This window comes from Pleurodeles waltl, chromosome 11 (genome assembly GCF_031143425.1).
Source record: "Pleurodeles waltl isolate 20211129_DDA chromosome 11, aPleWal1.hap1.20221129, whole genome shotgun sequence".
NCBI classification, from domain to species: Eukaryota; Metazoa; Chordata; class Amphibia; order Caudata; family Salamandridae; genus Pleurodeles; species Pleurodeles waltl.
Genome location: NC_090450.1, coordinates 922025469 through 922044010, shown reverse-complemented (window position 1 = coordinate 922044010; position 18542 = coordinate 922025469). Strand labels below are relative to the sequence as shown.

Here is an 18542-nt window from a genome sequence, read left to right as displayed (position 1 = left end):
CCATTGTAGACTGCAGGAGCAGTGCACATTGCTCAATCTCAACGGTGCCCTCAACAAGGGAGGCACAACCCAATGCACTGCCTTACATATATGTCTGACACCTCCCCCCCTCCCCCCCAAGAAAGGCCTTCTCCGCTCATGAGGCAGGGTGCATTATATTTAAGGTGTAGACATGTAAGCATGAGCTTATATGTCCCTATATGGTCTTTCAGGCCGGTTCGTCACTCCCCCGGACCCAGTGAATTTACCAAAGCCTTTCTTTGTGTTTACCACTGCCAAAACTTGTTGGTTGCCTGTCAGGTAACTGACCCCCACACTTGATGCTGCAAATGCAGGGCACACCGTGCAGCCTGCATCGGACATTGACAACCCAGCACCTGCTGTGTTTTTGCCGCTTGTTTCCTGCAGCACCGTGTGAGGGATAAATTCAGCACCAGCCCGGGTCCCGTTCAGCAACTCACACAGCCAGGACAACTTTGTACCCAGACTCTACGGGCTAGGTAAAATTGAACTGTCTGTCATGGCCTGGTCCTACTGCGCGCTCCACCTTACCCCTCTAACGATGCCAAGTAACTCGACCTCTGAGTAACTAATTGTCATTAGTAGTTTTACCCCACTGACGCAATGTTAAGTTTTCAATGTTCATTTTTACTGTGATTTAATTATGCTTCTAAAACAAAGAACTGCGGTTGTACTGATGCAATTCTGTTCTGTTTGGTGTCTAAATTAAGATCAAAATAAGCTCTATTTTTCTAAATTGGTGTCCGATTTTATGGGGGTTTATTTTATTTGCATCAGTTACTTAAAACCATCACATTAAATACAGATTTCATAAGCACCATTACACACACACACAATTAAAAAATAGAAGGATAAAGTACTTAGTCCACTTAAAGCAGAAACAGGCACACAGTATGATCTTAGAGATAATACATACATACTGTTCTGAGGTATTAATTTAACTGTTGCTCGACCTTACTACATCTTTTCTCCAAAAGTAATAACTTAGTGAGAAATTTAATAAATTGGCAATTCAACACAGTATCTTTCGGGTCTCGACAATAGTTGCCTGCCTGTATGTTCGTATGCCTCTGGAGTTTGAGGGTTTTCAATAGTTCTTGCCTTGCTTGTGTGGGCAAATGCTAAGCAACCAGATTAGATCTTCCTTTGGTGCCTCACAAAGCCTACAGGCAATTTCCTCATTCAGGAGCCAGGGTGGTTTCTCCGCTAGTGACGGGAATAACACCAACCATAGAGTCATACATTTCTGTTTTGTGAACACTGAGTAAGAGGATCCAAAGTAAGAAGCGGGTTTCAGAAAGATAAGTGGTAATCAACATCCAAGCACGAGATCTCTTTCCCAATGTTAGTATGCCCTTAGCAGTGATTTTTTCCTCATACATTTACTAAGCATTTTTTTTTTTTAACGTCATGTATGGTACTGACAGGGCCCATTAGGCTTGCACATGGATTGTGGTTATAGATTGTTGCAAACAGGATATATAGGGCGTCACCCGAGAGCTAGCAACTAGTGACCACAGTACTTTGTTAATAAGAGTTTTAACCTGATAAAAGCACACAGTCTGGCAACAGTTTGCTTTGTAAGGCCAAATTCCAAACAGATTGTGTCTATGCTTTAATTATTATTCATGAAAGCAAGGCTGTATCTTGACCTCACAGTGCCTCCCTGCCATAGGTAAGGGTTGGAAGAAGTTTTGCTGTCTTAACTGTCAGCACTGGCATGAGTGTTGGTCCTTTTAAGTGATTATACAGGGTAAGGAAGGTGGCTGTTAATGTCTCCCCTTTCTTATAAGTTTTTGTTTTTTTTTGTGGTGAAAAGGTTCCTATATTTTAAAACTCAAATCCAGAAGGCAACAAAGCCCAATCTTGCTTAGACTGCAAAGCATCACATCGTCAGACGAGGGGGATGACAATTTATCGCGTCAAGTGATTTTGTCAATCCTGCTAGATAAAGGCTAAAGAGAAACGGTACAAGGACACAACCCTGCTTGAGGCCATGATGAGTCAATATTTTAATTGAGACACGAGATCTTTTGCCTCATTTTATTCAAATATAAATATTAGCATACAGCTGTTGAATCCGCTCAGGAGGGGTGGAGGAATATCCTATTCAGCAAGGTTTACCCATAATTCCCCACGGTCAACACGAATAAAAGCAAACTTAAAACCAACAAAACATAGATGAAGGGGCTGCTTGTTTCTTCAGTTTGTGGAGTATGCCAATGGCAGAATATTCGTTGTTGTCCCAGACACCCTCATAAACCCCATTTGATTTAGTGTAATGATGTTATTTGTGAGGAACCAACAGGTTAGTTCAGCCAGTAGAGCAGACGCAAAATACTTTGCCTCAGTATCCAATAAGGCATGTCATTTTCTGGTTTGGACCAATCTCTACCTTTGAATACTGGGCTTAATATAGAACCAATCCAACCCTTCTGGAATTGTTCCTGAAATGGAGACATGGTTAAAAGTGTGGCAAATGTATTAGCCCAAAACCGGGGATTTTCTTTGTAGATGGCCTGTGGTAGATATACCGTTTGGATCACTGTCACGCCTGTAAATCCACTCCAATATTCTCATAAGCTGCCAAATCTACAAGTGAGCAGGGGCAGTTTCACAGAGATGTGACAATGCTAGGGCAGGATGCAGGAGTGGAGTGCTGTCAGCTTCAAGTTGATAGGCATGAATAGTTGCTTTTCTTCGCTGAAATGCAGCACTCAAAGAGTGCTTGTGGCTGAGACTTTTGAAAACATTCCATCCATCATCTCTATGTATTTTGCTTTGCTCAACCCACCACTCTCCTCTAATGGTCTGGAGCTATCGGCGGAAAGGAAGAACAGAGGTGTACTTAGTTGTGTGGCAGCCCCTTCAAAAGGAAGCTTTTATCTTCTCCAGCCCAAGTTAAACAAGCACCACCATAGCGAATAGTTTCCGATTTTCGTTAGGAGAAATGGTTGGTAATAGTTGGAGGACTGTGTTGCCTCCAGCTGTCCTGGAATGAAACTCTTATAAGGAAGAAGCTATAGTTACAACTATATGGAAGTCAGGAGTTGAAATATTGGTTGTATATAGTTACAGCAAAACCTTTGCATAGGATATAATTTTCACTAAAGGCCAGTATTTCTGATGCCTCTTTTAGACCAAAGTGAAAAAGTTGTCATATCAGTAAAATAAATACACCCAAGAGAGATACTGGTTCTAGCACAACAGCAAGACAAACTAATAGGCACACAAATGAGGTTATGTATCCACTGCTAAAATGCCGTGGCCCTGGTGGACAGCCTGTCAAAGTACAAAAGTACTAAAAATGAAAACACATCTATCCCAGAGGTTGAAGGGGGCTGTTCCAGAGTCCATTTTCTCTCTGTAATTCAAACTAGACCTTTTTGAAGAAATGTTGACACTAGGTACTAGACGACTATTTGGAGCTGCCCTAAAAATGACTCTTAGATACAAAACAGTTATATGTCTGGTTTGTTGCTCTGTAAACAATGAAGCAAAGAATCCCTGTCTAGAGATCATCATTAAAAGGATTCTAGGAATTAGAGGAGCTAATATCAACACCCCCTCTGGAGAACCAAACACTACTTTGTTCAACAATTATTATATTTACACAATTATATTTAATTTTTTGGTACAGAGTAAATAATACATTTACATAATTTTCTCCACATTCTTAATAAGAAGGAAGGTGTCAGAACAGAAGAACCTCCTCACACAATATTTCTCAGCTAATTTTAATGTACATGAGCATTAAAATATATATAATAATATACACAATTACTCCTGGGATAAACAAACCAGTGGACCTAAAATACAGTCAAGAATGGAGCCCAAATGGTTCCTAACTTTTTTGGGTTATCAAGGATTGTGGTTGTTAAGTTAGCCATTGTGCAAATGTTCCATAATTAGAGCCATCAGAGACTCTAGTGGAATATCATGTGGCTTCCAAAACTGAGCAGCGGATAATCTTGCTTCTCAGAGAATATGTATAATCAGCTTCCCAATGTGGGTGGAAATGTTAAGAGGATATAAGACTTCATCTCCAGTATATTCCAACAAAAGAATCACATTTGACACAGACTCGTACACTTAGTTTTTAGGAGTCAACCACTGGTCATACCCTGGCAGATATAAAACACCAATGCACAAAGATCCTACACAAGCTTTTCTCCTATTGCAAACATATTGAGGAATTGGAAGCCCTCATCCACATACCTGGCCAAGCATTTCCTGCTATGTCTACTTCCAACTCACCTTCCCATTTTGCCATATATTTATGCTTGTTTTCCTTCTTTGAACTCCTTAGGGCAGTATATAGTATTATTATGCCATTCTTTGCTGGATGTTACTGGTAGAGAAATTCTATGGGTGTTGCATTTCTCATTCCCTTCAGTTCATACATTTCTCTTTGAGCCTAATGAAGGAGGTGGATTAATCAAGAGATTGTCATGTGGAGATACTTCAAAGTTCCTCCACAAACTATTGTCCATTTTTTAACCTACTTGCACAAAACAGCTCGCCAAGCATATGGTGTTTGTTTTCTCTCCAAGTATGAAAATTAGAAGCCTTAATTCCTGGAGCCACTGAAGATAGATAGGAATTATTCTGTCCGGTCTTTACCACTGTGTCCCACTCCTTAAATAATACAATTATTAATGAAAGTTCAATCAATGGAGGATGACTGAATAGGACACCATTGTAAATACAAGGTGAGCTGTATTCTATCCTGCTCAAACCTAGCCCAGGGTTTAGTGTGTGATTAAGAGGGACCAATCCAATGCAGGGTTCAGCTGTGCAGAATTAGTGTAGTCATGGACATTCAGGAAGCCAATGGTCCCATCAGCAATTGATTGAAACAGAGAATTCTCAGACACTGTGGGAGATGTATTCATCCATGTGAAATATGTACAATATTGTTGTATAGCTCGATTAGCTGATATAGGCACATATAGTGGAGGTCCAGAAATATACACAAGATACAGTAAATTAAATGTATTTTAAAGCCTCTACCTAGCCATTTTATCTCCAACCCCATGTACATAGTTATACAGCTTGTCCAGTATATGGGGGAATGTTATCTCCTTATAATAAGTGCACAGACCCCATCTTACTTGACACTATCGTTTGTATAGATAAGTTCATTTTTGGCTATAAAAGTAACATATTTGGTCTAATAGTCAAACATTACCATTCCCACCAATTCAATTAGGCTGATCTTAAAAGAGCAAGCTTCAAAGACGGCGTACACCTCTTCGAGTAGATGTAGATAGTAGTATGTCTTCAAACAGTCAAGAAGCAGAGGGGATGTTGTCCACATGTAGAGCCAGTTGAGGATGTCCACTCAAACTCTAAATTGAACACGTGGGTTAGATGTAATATCTTGTGCTGGTGCTTTAAAGGAAAGACAGGAAAATAGGGGCATATGTAGCCGACCCTGTCTCCTGCCTCTTGTTACAGTTATGCCTGGGGTGAATTTATAACATAAATTTATTTTTGGCACCAGTTTAACATAGTTTGTGAAAATTAATGTTTTCTTTTTTTGACATGGACTTTGTTGTGTTATGACAGTTTTCCAGAAATCACAAACCCGTCCAATCAAAAGACTACTTGGTTTCTAAGGAGTGAAGTATCAGGGATGTTTTGCACACTATGCTGTATTTATCTTGGCCACAGCTAACCTGGCACTGTCTGATTTTTGTCTGTCTTTGATAAAGTCAGACTGATAAACAGATGCTAAATCAGGGAAGACAGTGTTGAGACGTGGAACCAAAAATTCTTGTGTAGCTTTTAACATCATTATTTAATATTGCTATAGATGCATTTGAGCCACAATAATGAGGCTCTTGGCCCCATCAGGAGTTTTTTTGGTAAGATTTATGAAACATAGCAGAGAAGCCATCAGGTCATGGTGCCTTATTAGGTACTATGCTCTTGCTAGCAGCTCTAACTTCTGAGTCATCAATTGAGTCCTGCAATTAAAATAATATATGGTGATCTAGAGTGGGGAAATTGAAACTCCATCAGGAATGAACAAACCAGAGATGCAGATAGTGCTGATCATGCGTGGCATGTTTGCCTGTAGCTAGGATAAGCCCTCATTATTCATGCTGGTATTGATCATTTTATTTCTTTATCAAGCCTTGTATCTCTTAGGGAGGATGAATAGTGTCACCAGCTTATAGGCACTGGGCAATGGTCGGATAATATTTTTGCATCTATTATGGAACTCATTATTGGTGCGGGCGATGTTCTACTGAGAAACTAAATAATCTATTCATGTGTATGTGCTATGAACACTGGAAACAATGCCAAGTCTTTCTATATCGTCTAAGCTCAAGTGTTCTATACGCTGTAGTAATGAGATTGGTGTAGTGTGGGAGTAATTCCTACTTGAAGAAAAGTCAAGATTAACGCTCAGTGTTGCAGTGGCTTCACATCCAATCAAGATGTCATCCCTGATAATGTTAGAATCAAAGGAAAAAGAAGTGCATAGAAACATTCTCTATCTTGGTTACTGCCATAAGTTGCAAAAAGAGAATGAATTCTGCCTCTTAAGTCCAGTGAAATGCGTGTTTTGACAATTGACTTCGTGTTGCACCACTCTGCACATGGCTTAGCTGTTCAGTGGTCACCAGTTACAGACTCCATTCTGTATTCAGCTTACCCTTAGCTTCATTCTGCCTACGGACCTTATCTTAGCATTAGACACTGCCATGTTAAAAGCTGCACATGATTTTCCACGTTGTACAATGTGCATTCTGTCTTGTTTTTGTACTTTTTCTCACCAAGGGCTTTGGCCATAAGCATGTACTCAGACGGCAGAGAACGGCCTTGTTTTGGCCTGGAACCCCGCGATTGTGGCCAAATCCCAACATGTTATTTTCAAAGCTTACCTAAACTAGCCAGCATGTTTGAATACTTCTTGCGCAGCAGGAGGGTTTTTTCCAGAAAATTCCTTCCTCGTTTTTTTAAGATATAAAAGAGGTCGATAGTAGGAGATTCAGAGACCTAAATCAGGATTCAGACGTCGAATGCCTGATCAATATATATATATTTCCCATGAGGGTAGAGTTCTCTCTTTCTCGTTTCAGTCGAACGGGGTCATCGGCTTGCTGGCAGGAGAAAGATGAAGCACCAGACAGGCCCTACGGTGATGCATTTTTAATTCATTATTTGCTTTGCATTATAATATAGATACATATATTTGCAGTGTATATTGCTGTGGAGAATCATTTGTGTAGGTTTTCATTTCATTGCTGTGACCATTTTTAAATGTGTGCTAATCGCCTTTTAGGAACTTTGTGTAGTGAAATAATAAATGTCTCCGTTGGACTAAGAAGCGCATTCCTGAGATTTTTTATCAGTGCATGAGTGTTTCAGCTCGGTCATTAGTGAATAGCAAAACACCAAGGTGCCTTGAGTTCCAACATCCTTCCCTCTTTAACACAATACAGTGTTTCTGCTTTAAAGAGAATAGACACTCCTTTAGTCCTATTTGGACCATTTGGATGGAGTAGACTCTGGAAAAATATGATTTGAGGAATATGAAGTCTTTCTCTTTAAGTCAATTTCATCTGATATCGCTCTTCTATGTAGGTGAATTGAGGCCCTGAATACCAAGAGTAATCTGCGTTTGAGGATGCTGTTTTCTAACTGTCCACAGGTAAATTGCAGTCGGAGATGCCAAGGACTATTTTAGCCTCCAAAAATGTTTAGTGATTGAGCTTTAACATTCATGGTGAGCATCAGCCAAAAGGGGACTCCCCATCTACATGGATTGATCTCATTTCTGAGGAAAGAAGTGATCTCTCTCAAGTCTCTGAGTTTGGTGAGGGTGCTCGCTGAGACATCCTGAAATACAGTTATCCGATTTCCTTTGTACCGAATATCATACTTGCTCATGAAGAAATGCACTTTAATTAGTTCTTCTGAAGCCTAGGTTTTTAATTTGGTATCCTAGAGCATTCCATGTGTTCCATCCAATGTCTTTTCAGAGTCTTCTGATGCCTTAAGTATATGTCAACAGAGGCCCCGAAAATTAGCCTTCAGGTCTACTTTGACAAGGTCATTACTGATGCATATGTGATTACAATAGATGTGATTTTCTCTGTTATCTATTTCCACAAGCATTATTCCGTGTTGTTTAGCTACTTTCACAGTTAGCTTGCCCTGCATGAGGAGTTGGTAGGTCACATCTGTTTTTACATGCTCACATAGTATCTCAGCATTCCCAAACAAATTATCCAAATCAACAACCTGATAAGGTTTCATCTATGTGAAATCAGTCCTTCTTTAAAGCTACTAGGCCCTGTTGAATGAGTCCCTTCAGGGAAGGAGATATCGCTCGACAGTCAACATCTGCCTCTCAAGGAGGAGAATGATCTTGTGTTTTTCTTTCTGTCTGCCCTTTGTGTGGGTAAGTTCTTTCACACAGGGTGTTTTCTATGTGTCTGTGCAGTGTGGCCATGATAAAAGTGTTATCAGCAGGTATTGGTAAAGGCAGTATATGATGTTTCAGCTGTGATCACAGATCATGTAAGTACCTTGCAGGTCTGATTAAGATAATTTAGTTAATAAAGCAGATAGACATCCTATTGAAAAACTAAGTCAAGGAAACTTAGTATTAAAGGCTCACATAACTGTCTGTTCACAAAACATCCCGCGGGATTCACACAAACTTGCACTGTGTCTGGGACAAAGAAAGAGTTACACTTGTGATGCATAATTCATCTGTGTGACAGTCCCAGAGTTGCCTAAATGGAGAAGACTGTGTGTCACCATCAGGCGCTCGCAGTCCTCGACTGGGTCCCAAATCACAGTTTCACTACCTCTGGCAAAAGGTTTTGATTGTATCCTTAGCTCTGTACTCACAATTGTGTCTCAGACGAACTTCTGTATTAATGCTCTATTATGCAGCAGAATCAGGCAGTCTAAGATTGCATCAAATAGTCCTTAGGTGTCAGAATATCAAAGCTTCCTAGGCTGCATTCCAATCGGGGTCAAAGCGTTAAATTCAAATTTGCCATCTTGGAAAGCAGTTTTGATTTTGAGTGGGGTACAGGGGCAGCATTTATTTACAGCCGAAAAACAACTTTATTCTGCTTAATTCAAACATCCTCTGATGATCATTATGATCTTCTCTATGTTGCCTCAAAAATATTGACTCACGTGTCAGTCATGCGCCATTCAAAGCACCCCACTCTCCTCTGTGCCATAGCTCGGCAAGTATACTGAAGGTTTCTCATGCACAAAATTTCCTTATGCTAAGTGGTCAAAACCAAGTCTGTCACTGATTCTCTTCCAATTTTATATGAATCTGTAAATCAAATCTTTTGAAGAACTTGACAGCATATGCAAATCAGCACACATGGAATGAAAATCAATTCCACACTATTTCAAATGTGATCTGACAATCATATTTACACCAAGTCCGTCACGCACTCTAGGCAGTTAATAATTTTACATTAGGCCATTGCGAACAAAAATGTACAGTACATATTAGCCGATGTCTACCATAAGATCAAGTTACTCAACATAGAACTGTGACAGAAATGAAAATTTGGTTAAGGAGAAGAAAAAAATTCACACTTTACAATCACTGATACAGTTGATGAAGGTGCTAACACTTTAGCATAATACAATAAATGTTCTCACCTTTTCAGAAGAAGTTATTTTTAATAATGTGTCCACTTGGTACAAGGCTGTCCCACATTCTTGTCTTGAACCGATAGTTAAACGGCAACTTCCAGTGTCATCATTCATCAAAAGCTCAATATCGTTCCACATGATGAAGCTCTTTTTCTACAATTAAAAGCAGAATAGAGGTAAGCTTGTAAGAGGTACAATCAATTGAAACCTTATGGCTAGGGTAGTGATGATGGTTAGCCTCCTAAGATCATCCCACTATAATACTAATAATATCTACACGTTCATGGAGTGCTGGAGAAACTTATCAATATCGTTTGACATGAGCAGCAAAAATATTGCATTTTTCCCTTGGACAAAGATTCATGCCAAAACAAAATGAACTGAGGGAATTTATGGAACATACATGATGGAAAATCTTTTTAAGCAAATATTTTTAAACATACACACAACTTAAGGTAAATTTGTCATGCATCTCCTATTTTAGAAGGTACTAAGGAGAACACTGCCTACTCCAAACAACTGTTTACGCATACAATTGCTCTCCTGGTCACGTTAAGTACTTTTTTTATCATAGTTAGACATCAAACTTGCAAAGCTAAATGTTCACTTACTACATAGCTTTTGATAAAAGACACAGCCTGTAACCAACACTCCCAAAATATGGAGATAAAAGAAGATGGTGAAGTGATGTGCCACCAATTACACACGTTTGCCAAATGTAGACGCAGGGACATGAACATTTAAGTCCAGGACACATCTAGAGGAATTTTGAGTTTTATTCAGTATTGGGACGGATAACAGAGTAGGTATTAAATATTTTGTGTGAAGTAACATTTCAATAGTTCTTTTTTTAAATTAGAACTTTTTATTGGTTTTGGTATAAAAAGACATACCACAAGCAAAACACAGCATATGTCTCAAAGGAAAATTCCCATAGCTATCACTAACAAAGCAACATTTCAAGTAATAATCAATGGTATAACAAAACAACCTACAGGGATAAAAAAGAGAAAGCCCTCACAACATCATCCCAGTCAACCGGCATTGTCAGTTATCTTGGTCTCCCACCCACTACTAACATGCACAACCATGGGGTTTCAAAAGGTCTCTTAATATCGAATGACTTAAATCGAAATCCATTTTATATATACCAGGGAACAGATCTAAAGAACTTTGATAAATACCTGCATGCACTTTGAACATGTATGTTTTTATTTTATTTTGTGGCTAGATATTCCAGAAATGGTGCACAGTCAGTTTCAAAGCTGTCAGAGGTTCCCGCCAGCATCAGTGTGCTTTCCTCAACGCCCAGAAGAACACCCAAGCCAGGGTGTAGTGGTGGTTTTGCCAGAGCTTCCTCTCCTGTGGTGCCCCGATCCTGAAGCATTTTATAGATACCAGAAATAAGGTGTCTCTTATCATCCTTTGTGAGAAATCATCCTTCAAATTCCAAAACGGCACTGGATGCATGCGATTTAATTACAGAGTGTAGAACACAATGTCTAATTTGGTAATGCGCTCACAAGGAGTTCCTAGATCCTTTTGTCTCGAACGATGTGGGGCATGGTTGGGATCATCAACATGACAGATGATTAAACGGAGCGCTCCCGGCTCTGAAATCCACTCCATAGATCCTGAGCCGACCAGCCCCCCTCCTGCATCTCAAAGTGGAAAAAATCAGGGGACCACCCCCCGAAAAGCCTGCCTGTGGAGCCTGGTGGTGGCAGAGAACACTGGGGGGCTAAATCTTTCCAAGGACTGACCGGAAGGGGGCTGCGAGGAGACATAGACATCCAGAAGTGGGGGTGTGGGTCCTAGTGGTGAGGAGCGGCGGGTGAGTCCCATAAAACCAGCCACAAGAGAACAAGCATGCAGGTCCAGGGCTTAGTGACATGGAGTCTGGTCCAGAAAGACCCATTTGGACTACAAATCCTGCGTTGCATCTTGGCCCCTGCTGCACCAGAGCCAGAAATGGAAGGTCTGGATGACTACTTTGCACTGGGGCGACCTAGCCCACTCAGTGCACTCACCAAAGCGCCTCCTGGATCCCTGCCTCATCACATGGAAGTGACAGCCCTCAGAGACCTTTAGGCGACTTATTTGCCCCATCCACCCATAGACTTCCTGGCTTATCTCCCTGAGACTGGGGCCTTTTAAGGTCCTACTAAGTGATGCTCTGGGCCCTGCACAGCCAACACAGGCCTGAGGATCACCCCCAGCCCCACAGAGGGAGTGACAGACCAGGCGCGGCTGGGCTGCTCTCATTGTGCGGCTCTGTCCCATTGGACAACACCGGCAGCAGGGTACGTGGGCCCAGTTACCAGCACGCAACCCTCGGAGACCGCAAGGTTGAGGGGCATATGATTGAGCCCACAGAATCAGTGAAGACGGCGGCACGCCCTCTGCAGTTCCCTTGCCAGGACGTCATTTCAGATACTGACCCTTTGAATCTGGACAAACTGAATGTCATATTCTCAGTGATTTAAAGCCTCTTGGGTGCTCCTGGTGGTGAAAGTCGACACCATTAACCTCCTCTGTCAAGACCACAGGAATCTCAAAGAGCGAGGTATACACTGTGCAAAACCGCTAAACTAACTCCAGCCCCAAACAACAGATCTACAAAAAAAAGAAAAAAAAGAACGGGATCTCACAGAATAGGTTCACGTCCTTGAGGCCTGGGCTGAGGACACAGAGGGTCGGGCTTGGCACAACAATATATGAATAATCGGTTTACTACTGGCCAGCAAGGGGGCCAGTTTGGTGGACCACCTGAGGACGTGGCTCAAGGATCTCATACCCTTATTGGATCTCACCCACCTTTTCCCCCCATCGACATAACCCATTGAGTCCCTGCCAGGTATCACCCGCCCCGGGCCTCACCTGAGACCTAAAGCCAAAATCCTTCATTTTGAAGATCAAGACACAAACCTCAGGATGGCACGAAAGACTAATCAGCTCCTTTGGGATAACCAATGCATACACAAAGAGCATCGTTCCTCGGGATCAAGTGCAAACTGAGCGAAATGGGGATAAAATATGCACTCCTGTTCCCCCTTCAAAATAATAGTCAACCAGGACAACAAAACTTACATCTTCTTGAAATCATCTCAGGCTTGGGACTGGGCAGAGAACACCGGAATTGCAGAACAAGCAGCAAATAACTCACAAGAACCGAACCAACAGCGGGTTCATCACCGACTGCACTCTAGAAGAAAGCAAGCAGGCAAACATTAAACGCTGCAGCAATCTTCCAGGGTTCACCAGGGAACCACCCGGACTCCTCTTCCAACACATCAGGAGATAGGAACTCATCTGTGCCCTCCCACTCAGATAAAAGATACAATAAGACGTGTGACCACCCAGACGGCTGATGACCTCCTTTAATTCACCTGGGCTCGCCCTCCATGCGGGCCCTCCTTTGGCTGGAATCCCACGAGCAGACATGCTGCGCCCCTAACCACCCTACAGCAGCCTAATACCCAAAGTATTACTTGTTTCCAATTATTGTTCTAATTTGTCTTCCCAGTTCTGTCATTCCTATGAGCTGACTGAGCTGACTCCCTCTAGGGGAGGATGTACCCTTCAGGGCAAAACTTTTCTTTGGTTCCTATATCAGGAAGTTAATCTGCCTTCTGTATACCGACACTTCAATCCACAACCACTATGAGGAGGTCGACTCTCTGACTCCATCCAGGTCAGAGAGGCACTAGACAGGAATGCCCCCCTCTCCCCAATCCTGTTTGCACTTGCGGTGGAGACACTGGCAGCCTGGGCTCACGTGGGAGGTGAAAAGTGGGGAGTACCCCTCTATGATGGGCCTCATGCGATCGGACGATATGCAGATGATGTCTTGTTTTATCTTAGTGATGTCACTTCGGCTCTTACCCTTACTGCCCCCCTTCTGGCAGAGTTTGTCCTAGTCTCAAGCTGGAAAATATCCTGCTTCTTTACGCTGATGCCTTGTGCGGCACCACGGGAACGGGACTTAGGGGAGAGCCCCGTTCACTTGGGGCCCGTTTCTTTTCACTAACTGGGCATCCAAGTGTACCCTACCGGACCTGCTCGATGGAAACTTAACAGCAACTGTAACCTTGATCAGATCACAGCTGACCTTTTGAAGATCCCTTCCCTTGTCGGTTATGGACCACACAGCAATAGTTAAAATGGTGATACTCCCCAGTCTACTGTACTGTTTCAAGAACCTCCCCATCGTCCTTCCATGGAACCTCTTCCAGGAGCTCCATAAACTCCCTGGAGACTTGATTTGGCGTAGCTCTTGCACAAGTGTGGCACTACACACTCTGCAACTTCCCTCAGAGCAGAGAGGCCTTGGGACCCCAACTTCAAAACATTATTATTTGGCGGCCCAGCTACAATGGTTGTCATATTAGCTAGTGAACAGTTTTCTGAAGGACATAGGCACTACCAAATAGAGAAGTACTCTATTTGTTAAATCCTAACGATACACCACTTCACAATCCCCCACTTCTCCAAGTGACACTCTTCTGACTTGCAAAGGCAATGAGACTCACCAAGTATTTACCCTCTTATGCACCTGCCATCCCACTGGTTGATCTCCAAACTTGTAAAGGCCACATCTCCAGACACCATCAACGTGCCCGGGAACAAGTTGGGCTCTCCACTGTGGGTGAGCTATTCCAGAACGCACCAGCAATTATCCCCTTTTGAGGGAAATAATGGTCTCAAATCTGCATGCATTTATCATCAGCTCAGAGCAGGTGGTAAATGTTTTGGGACTCCTGTTCTCACAGACATGGGGGGCGAACATGGGGCAGGGGCGATATGAGAGCAAAGCAGGTTTTGTTTTAGCTGGGGTGGAGGGCCTTTTCTCCTCCCCTATGCTGCAGTATTCAAATAAGATGGATCCAGGCACAGTAGCTGCCCAAAACCCTGCTGAGGTGTCTGGGGCCAGAATTATTGGGTTTGTGGTTTACGGACCCGATAATTCCAGACTAGGAGACAATGAGAAACTTGTAGCTGCCTGCAGGGGGTATCCCTTCCTGGGATACCACCTTGAGCAACTCATAACAAAGGTCAAAAAGAAGAAAGAATCATATAGAGGGAATGTAAAAAAGCATTATAAAAATTCTTATTTCTATCAGAACTTAAACATTGCCAAAATACTTTCCACAATCCAACTCTGATGATTTAAAAGAACCCTCAAACCTCAGACTGGACTTTAATACAAAATACTGTGTTGCAGCTCATTATACTATTCTCAGAATTAAAGCAAAATACTAGAGCAGATACGTCAAGTCAAGAAAACTCCTTGACAACTACCTAAAAGTAATAAAAAGAAAACTAAAAACAAGGGAGTCGGTAGAAAATGAAAATGCTCCCAAACGTAGATGATACCTCGAAGGCAAGTGAGCACATAAGCACTTTACAACACAACTTTTAAAAGTCTACCCAAAACCAAAATGGGTTCCAGGTGATTCTGAAGGGGAAACATAAAATAATCTACAAAAAACAACGTACTAGCAATGTGCTGTGGCTAACCAGCAACAAGAGTTCCCTGTGCTTTCCTTCCCATTTCTACCATTTGTCACCTCCATACTTTTGGTTCCTCTCTCTGTCGCTGTCACTATCCCTCCCTGCCAATCTTTATTAGGTCTCCATCCCTGCCTAGATCATTGTAGTTCCACTGACAGACCCCCAACGGTGCGGCTTTTAGCTGCGTCATGGAATTCTGGTGAAATTGTAAGTATGAGCGTCCGGATAAATAGACAAAAGGGAGCTCATAAAGCATTAATTAAACTTTCACTGTTCTTGTTGGTTAATTTGTGAGTAATGGGGCTATTCCTTAAGCCACTGAAAAAAATAAATAAGGACAAGAACAGCACACTGTAGATTACTGGACCACATAACTAAAGAATAAATCATCAGGAATATACAGGTCACAAAAATCATAAAGCCCACTGGTCCTGATGACTTCCCCACTGAGATCGACACCTCTTTCCAAGTTATATTCACAACACCCCTACTTGAGCTTACCTCTATTTTAACAATTAGTTAGTCTCCCACACATTCTTGCAGAAGCCAAAGCAAAACTAGGATTCCTCAAAATTACAAACCAATTCACTAGCATCTGTAGATCAGAAACTGCTCACATAAAAAAAGGCTTTCAGAATAGAGCCCCATGTTACCATATTTACCATGTTACCATATTTAATTAAAAGCAACTCATTAACTAACTTAATTGTCTAGTCCAGTGGTTCCCAACCTGTGTTCCACAGACCCCTGGGGGTCCGCGAAGCCTTCTCAGGGGGTCTGCGAGAGCCTAGAAAATAAAAATAATATTAACAAGTATTGACAAATTAGGTCCTCAGCTTCCAGTAATGACTCAGGCGGGGGTCCCCCGATTCCCATGATGATTCAGTGGGGGTCCCTGGGTTCCATTAATGTTAAAGTGGGGGTCCACAGAAATCAAAAGGTTGGGAACCACTGGTCTAGTCCATAATTTTGAGAGACCTTACAACGCTAGCCTTGAAATTTAAAAATGTCAAGACCTTAGACTGAGAGAAGGCCCTTCAGATGCTGAAGCAGCCTTTTCTATCCAGAGCCCAGAGATGGTATGAGCTCCTAGACAAATGTATGACAGAGGGCAGTAGATCCTTGTGAAAGTAAACACACGCATGCTACAACAAGGGATACCACCCCAGTTACACTGTATTGGTTGCATAAAAAAAAATAAAAAAAAATAAAAAAAACAGGGCAGAAATTCTTCTGTGGATGCCACAATGTACATCCCAAAGACTATTCTACGGAGTGAAAATCTGAAATATTTTCAAATAAGCCTGATCAATAACAAGCCCTGAGGAAGTTGCAAAGTTCACACTCCCACAGGATAAACACATGTGCCAGGTAGAGTGTAATGCAGGTTTTGAGATTATCATAAAAAACTACCTGGGGATTTATTTGCAAACTCCCAATGGACTTTTTTCGAATGAACTTTGAGTAAATGACGCCCACGATTGATACAAAAATAATGGCTATTATTTTAGCATTTTGCAGGCTCTTCATAATTAATGTTTGGCTGACGGTTGTGCTCTGGATTGATTACAATTTGGCAAGAGGATATTCATATTGCTTATCATTCTCTGATACAAACACAGTTATTATATGCTTTAGAATTTTATGAGGGGTGTGCTCACATTATCCTTTGTTGCCTATTTTAATTTTGCTAAGTTTTGATCTTAGTTAAAACCCTATATGAACAAGTGCAGCTATCTATGGTACAGACAGTGATATTGCCCAGGAGCCCAGAGGTGTGAGTGGTGCCCACTGCACCAGCTGCTTACTTTCAGTCCTCTGAAAGCGGTGAATATTCACCCATGCAGCTACTCCCAATCCCTGCACCAGGACTGATATCTACCTGCCTGCTAGATTAAAGGCCTGACCAGAGGGCTTCAAACTCAGAGTACCAACCAGGAAGGGTATCATTAAGTACCTCTGCTGACACTACTGAAGGAAACCTAAGGACGACTGTGGCTCATTTACAGAGCTGCTCTATGTGCTATAATTGTATATTGCCACGTGTACAGGTACACCAAGTGGTAAATTTGCAGTGCGCATACTTGTGTTGCGTGGAGTAAGGAAAGCTGCTCAGTTATGGATGTCTGTCACTTGCAGTGGAAAATAAACATTCTGCACGTCTCCTGTCCTTTTTTCAGATAATATAGGGCGTGGAGATCGGTCTTATAGGCTGGCATGGTATGATCGTCAGTGACAAGTAATTGAGTTCTCAGACAAGAATGCTGTAAATAGGCTAAAATGTTCTTAAGATTTGGAATGCAATAATTTGCCTTAATTTATAACATTATTTATTTGCTGTGTGCCCCAACTTTTAATTACGAATTCTACCACATGAAATCAAACATGGCATATATCACAAATGCCGAGTCTGAAATACAAACAAGAAACTTAAGGCTACTTAATTTTCTCGGTCACACAAACATCCTGCTACGAAGTGCCTCAACAGCTGCCCTAAACATACAGTAGCCTTGCTTGGAATTTCTGCTACTATCTCACTATAAATGTAAACATAACAGTGTGTTCAAAGGCAAGTATCTAACCAAAAAAAGTAATGTTTACTCAATCAGTCACTTTGTCTGTGTTCTTGTCCATTAACCATCCATCCGAGTATTTGTGTTTGTTGGAGATTTCTATGCATTTATGTTCAAGATTATTTTCTATAAATGGGAAATGGATGTTTCGAAACTTTTGGGCTTGAGCCCTAAACTCTTATAAAAACCTATAGTTCTAATCAGAAAATGTAAAGCAGCCTATCAAAAGATTTACAATTGTGTAAGCTGCATGGTCAGCCTTGCACTGCATTGATGGACACACTTCAATGACTGTCCCTCTGCTGTTTTGTAACCCCTCCTGCCATCTTTGGCCGAGGCATATCAGCAAGATAAATATTCAAGGCCTGCAAGTGCTTCCAGATCACATCTCATTCCAGGACATTCCTGGAACTGAGGACCGCAGGGATGGGCAGAGGTCCATTATCATAGGGTGGTATTTGACATAGAATCTGATTTAGATCTCGGTGGATGGAATGCCTTGTCACAAATGTGACAGTTATCACGTCTTCCATATTACGATCTCCATAGGCTGTAATGAGATTGTAATACGATGGGCAGGATATCAGTCACGTTTGTGGCGGAGTATTCCCTTCCACGAAAATCTAAAATTAGGACCCAAGAACAGTACCTGCTGTGTCTCAAGGATTGACACTCAAAGAACTGAAGCAGGTAGGGGCTTATATATCAAGATTAGTAATTGTGATTTCCAAATTGTGGTTTCTACCAAATTGCAATTTCAAAATCGCAATTCCTAATGTATGG

The 18542-nt window shown here is 41.7% G+C and overlaps 1 protein-coding gene across 2 annotated transcripts in view; it reads right to left on the bottom strand.

Annotated features, from left to right (window-relative positions):
* Nucleotides 1–18542, bottom strand: part of KNTC1 (kinetochore associated 1) — a 495394-nt gene that overhangs the window by 469968 nt on the left and 6884 nt on the right. For both annotated transcript variants that reach the window (XM_069214955.1, XM_069214954.1), the window contains exon 2: nucleotides 9679–9825. In XM_069214955.1, the coding sequence (XP_069071056.1) occupies nucleotides 9679–9810 (132 nt within the window). In that variant the 5' untranslated portion in view covers nucleotides 9811–9825. The remainder of the gene's footprint in view (nucleotides 1–9678; nucleotides 9826–18542) is intronic.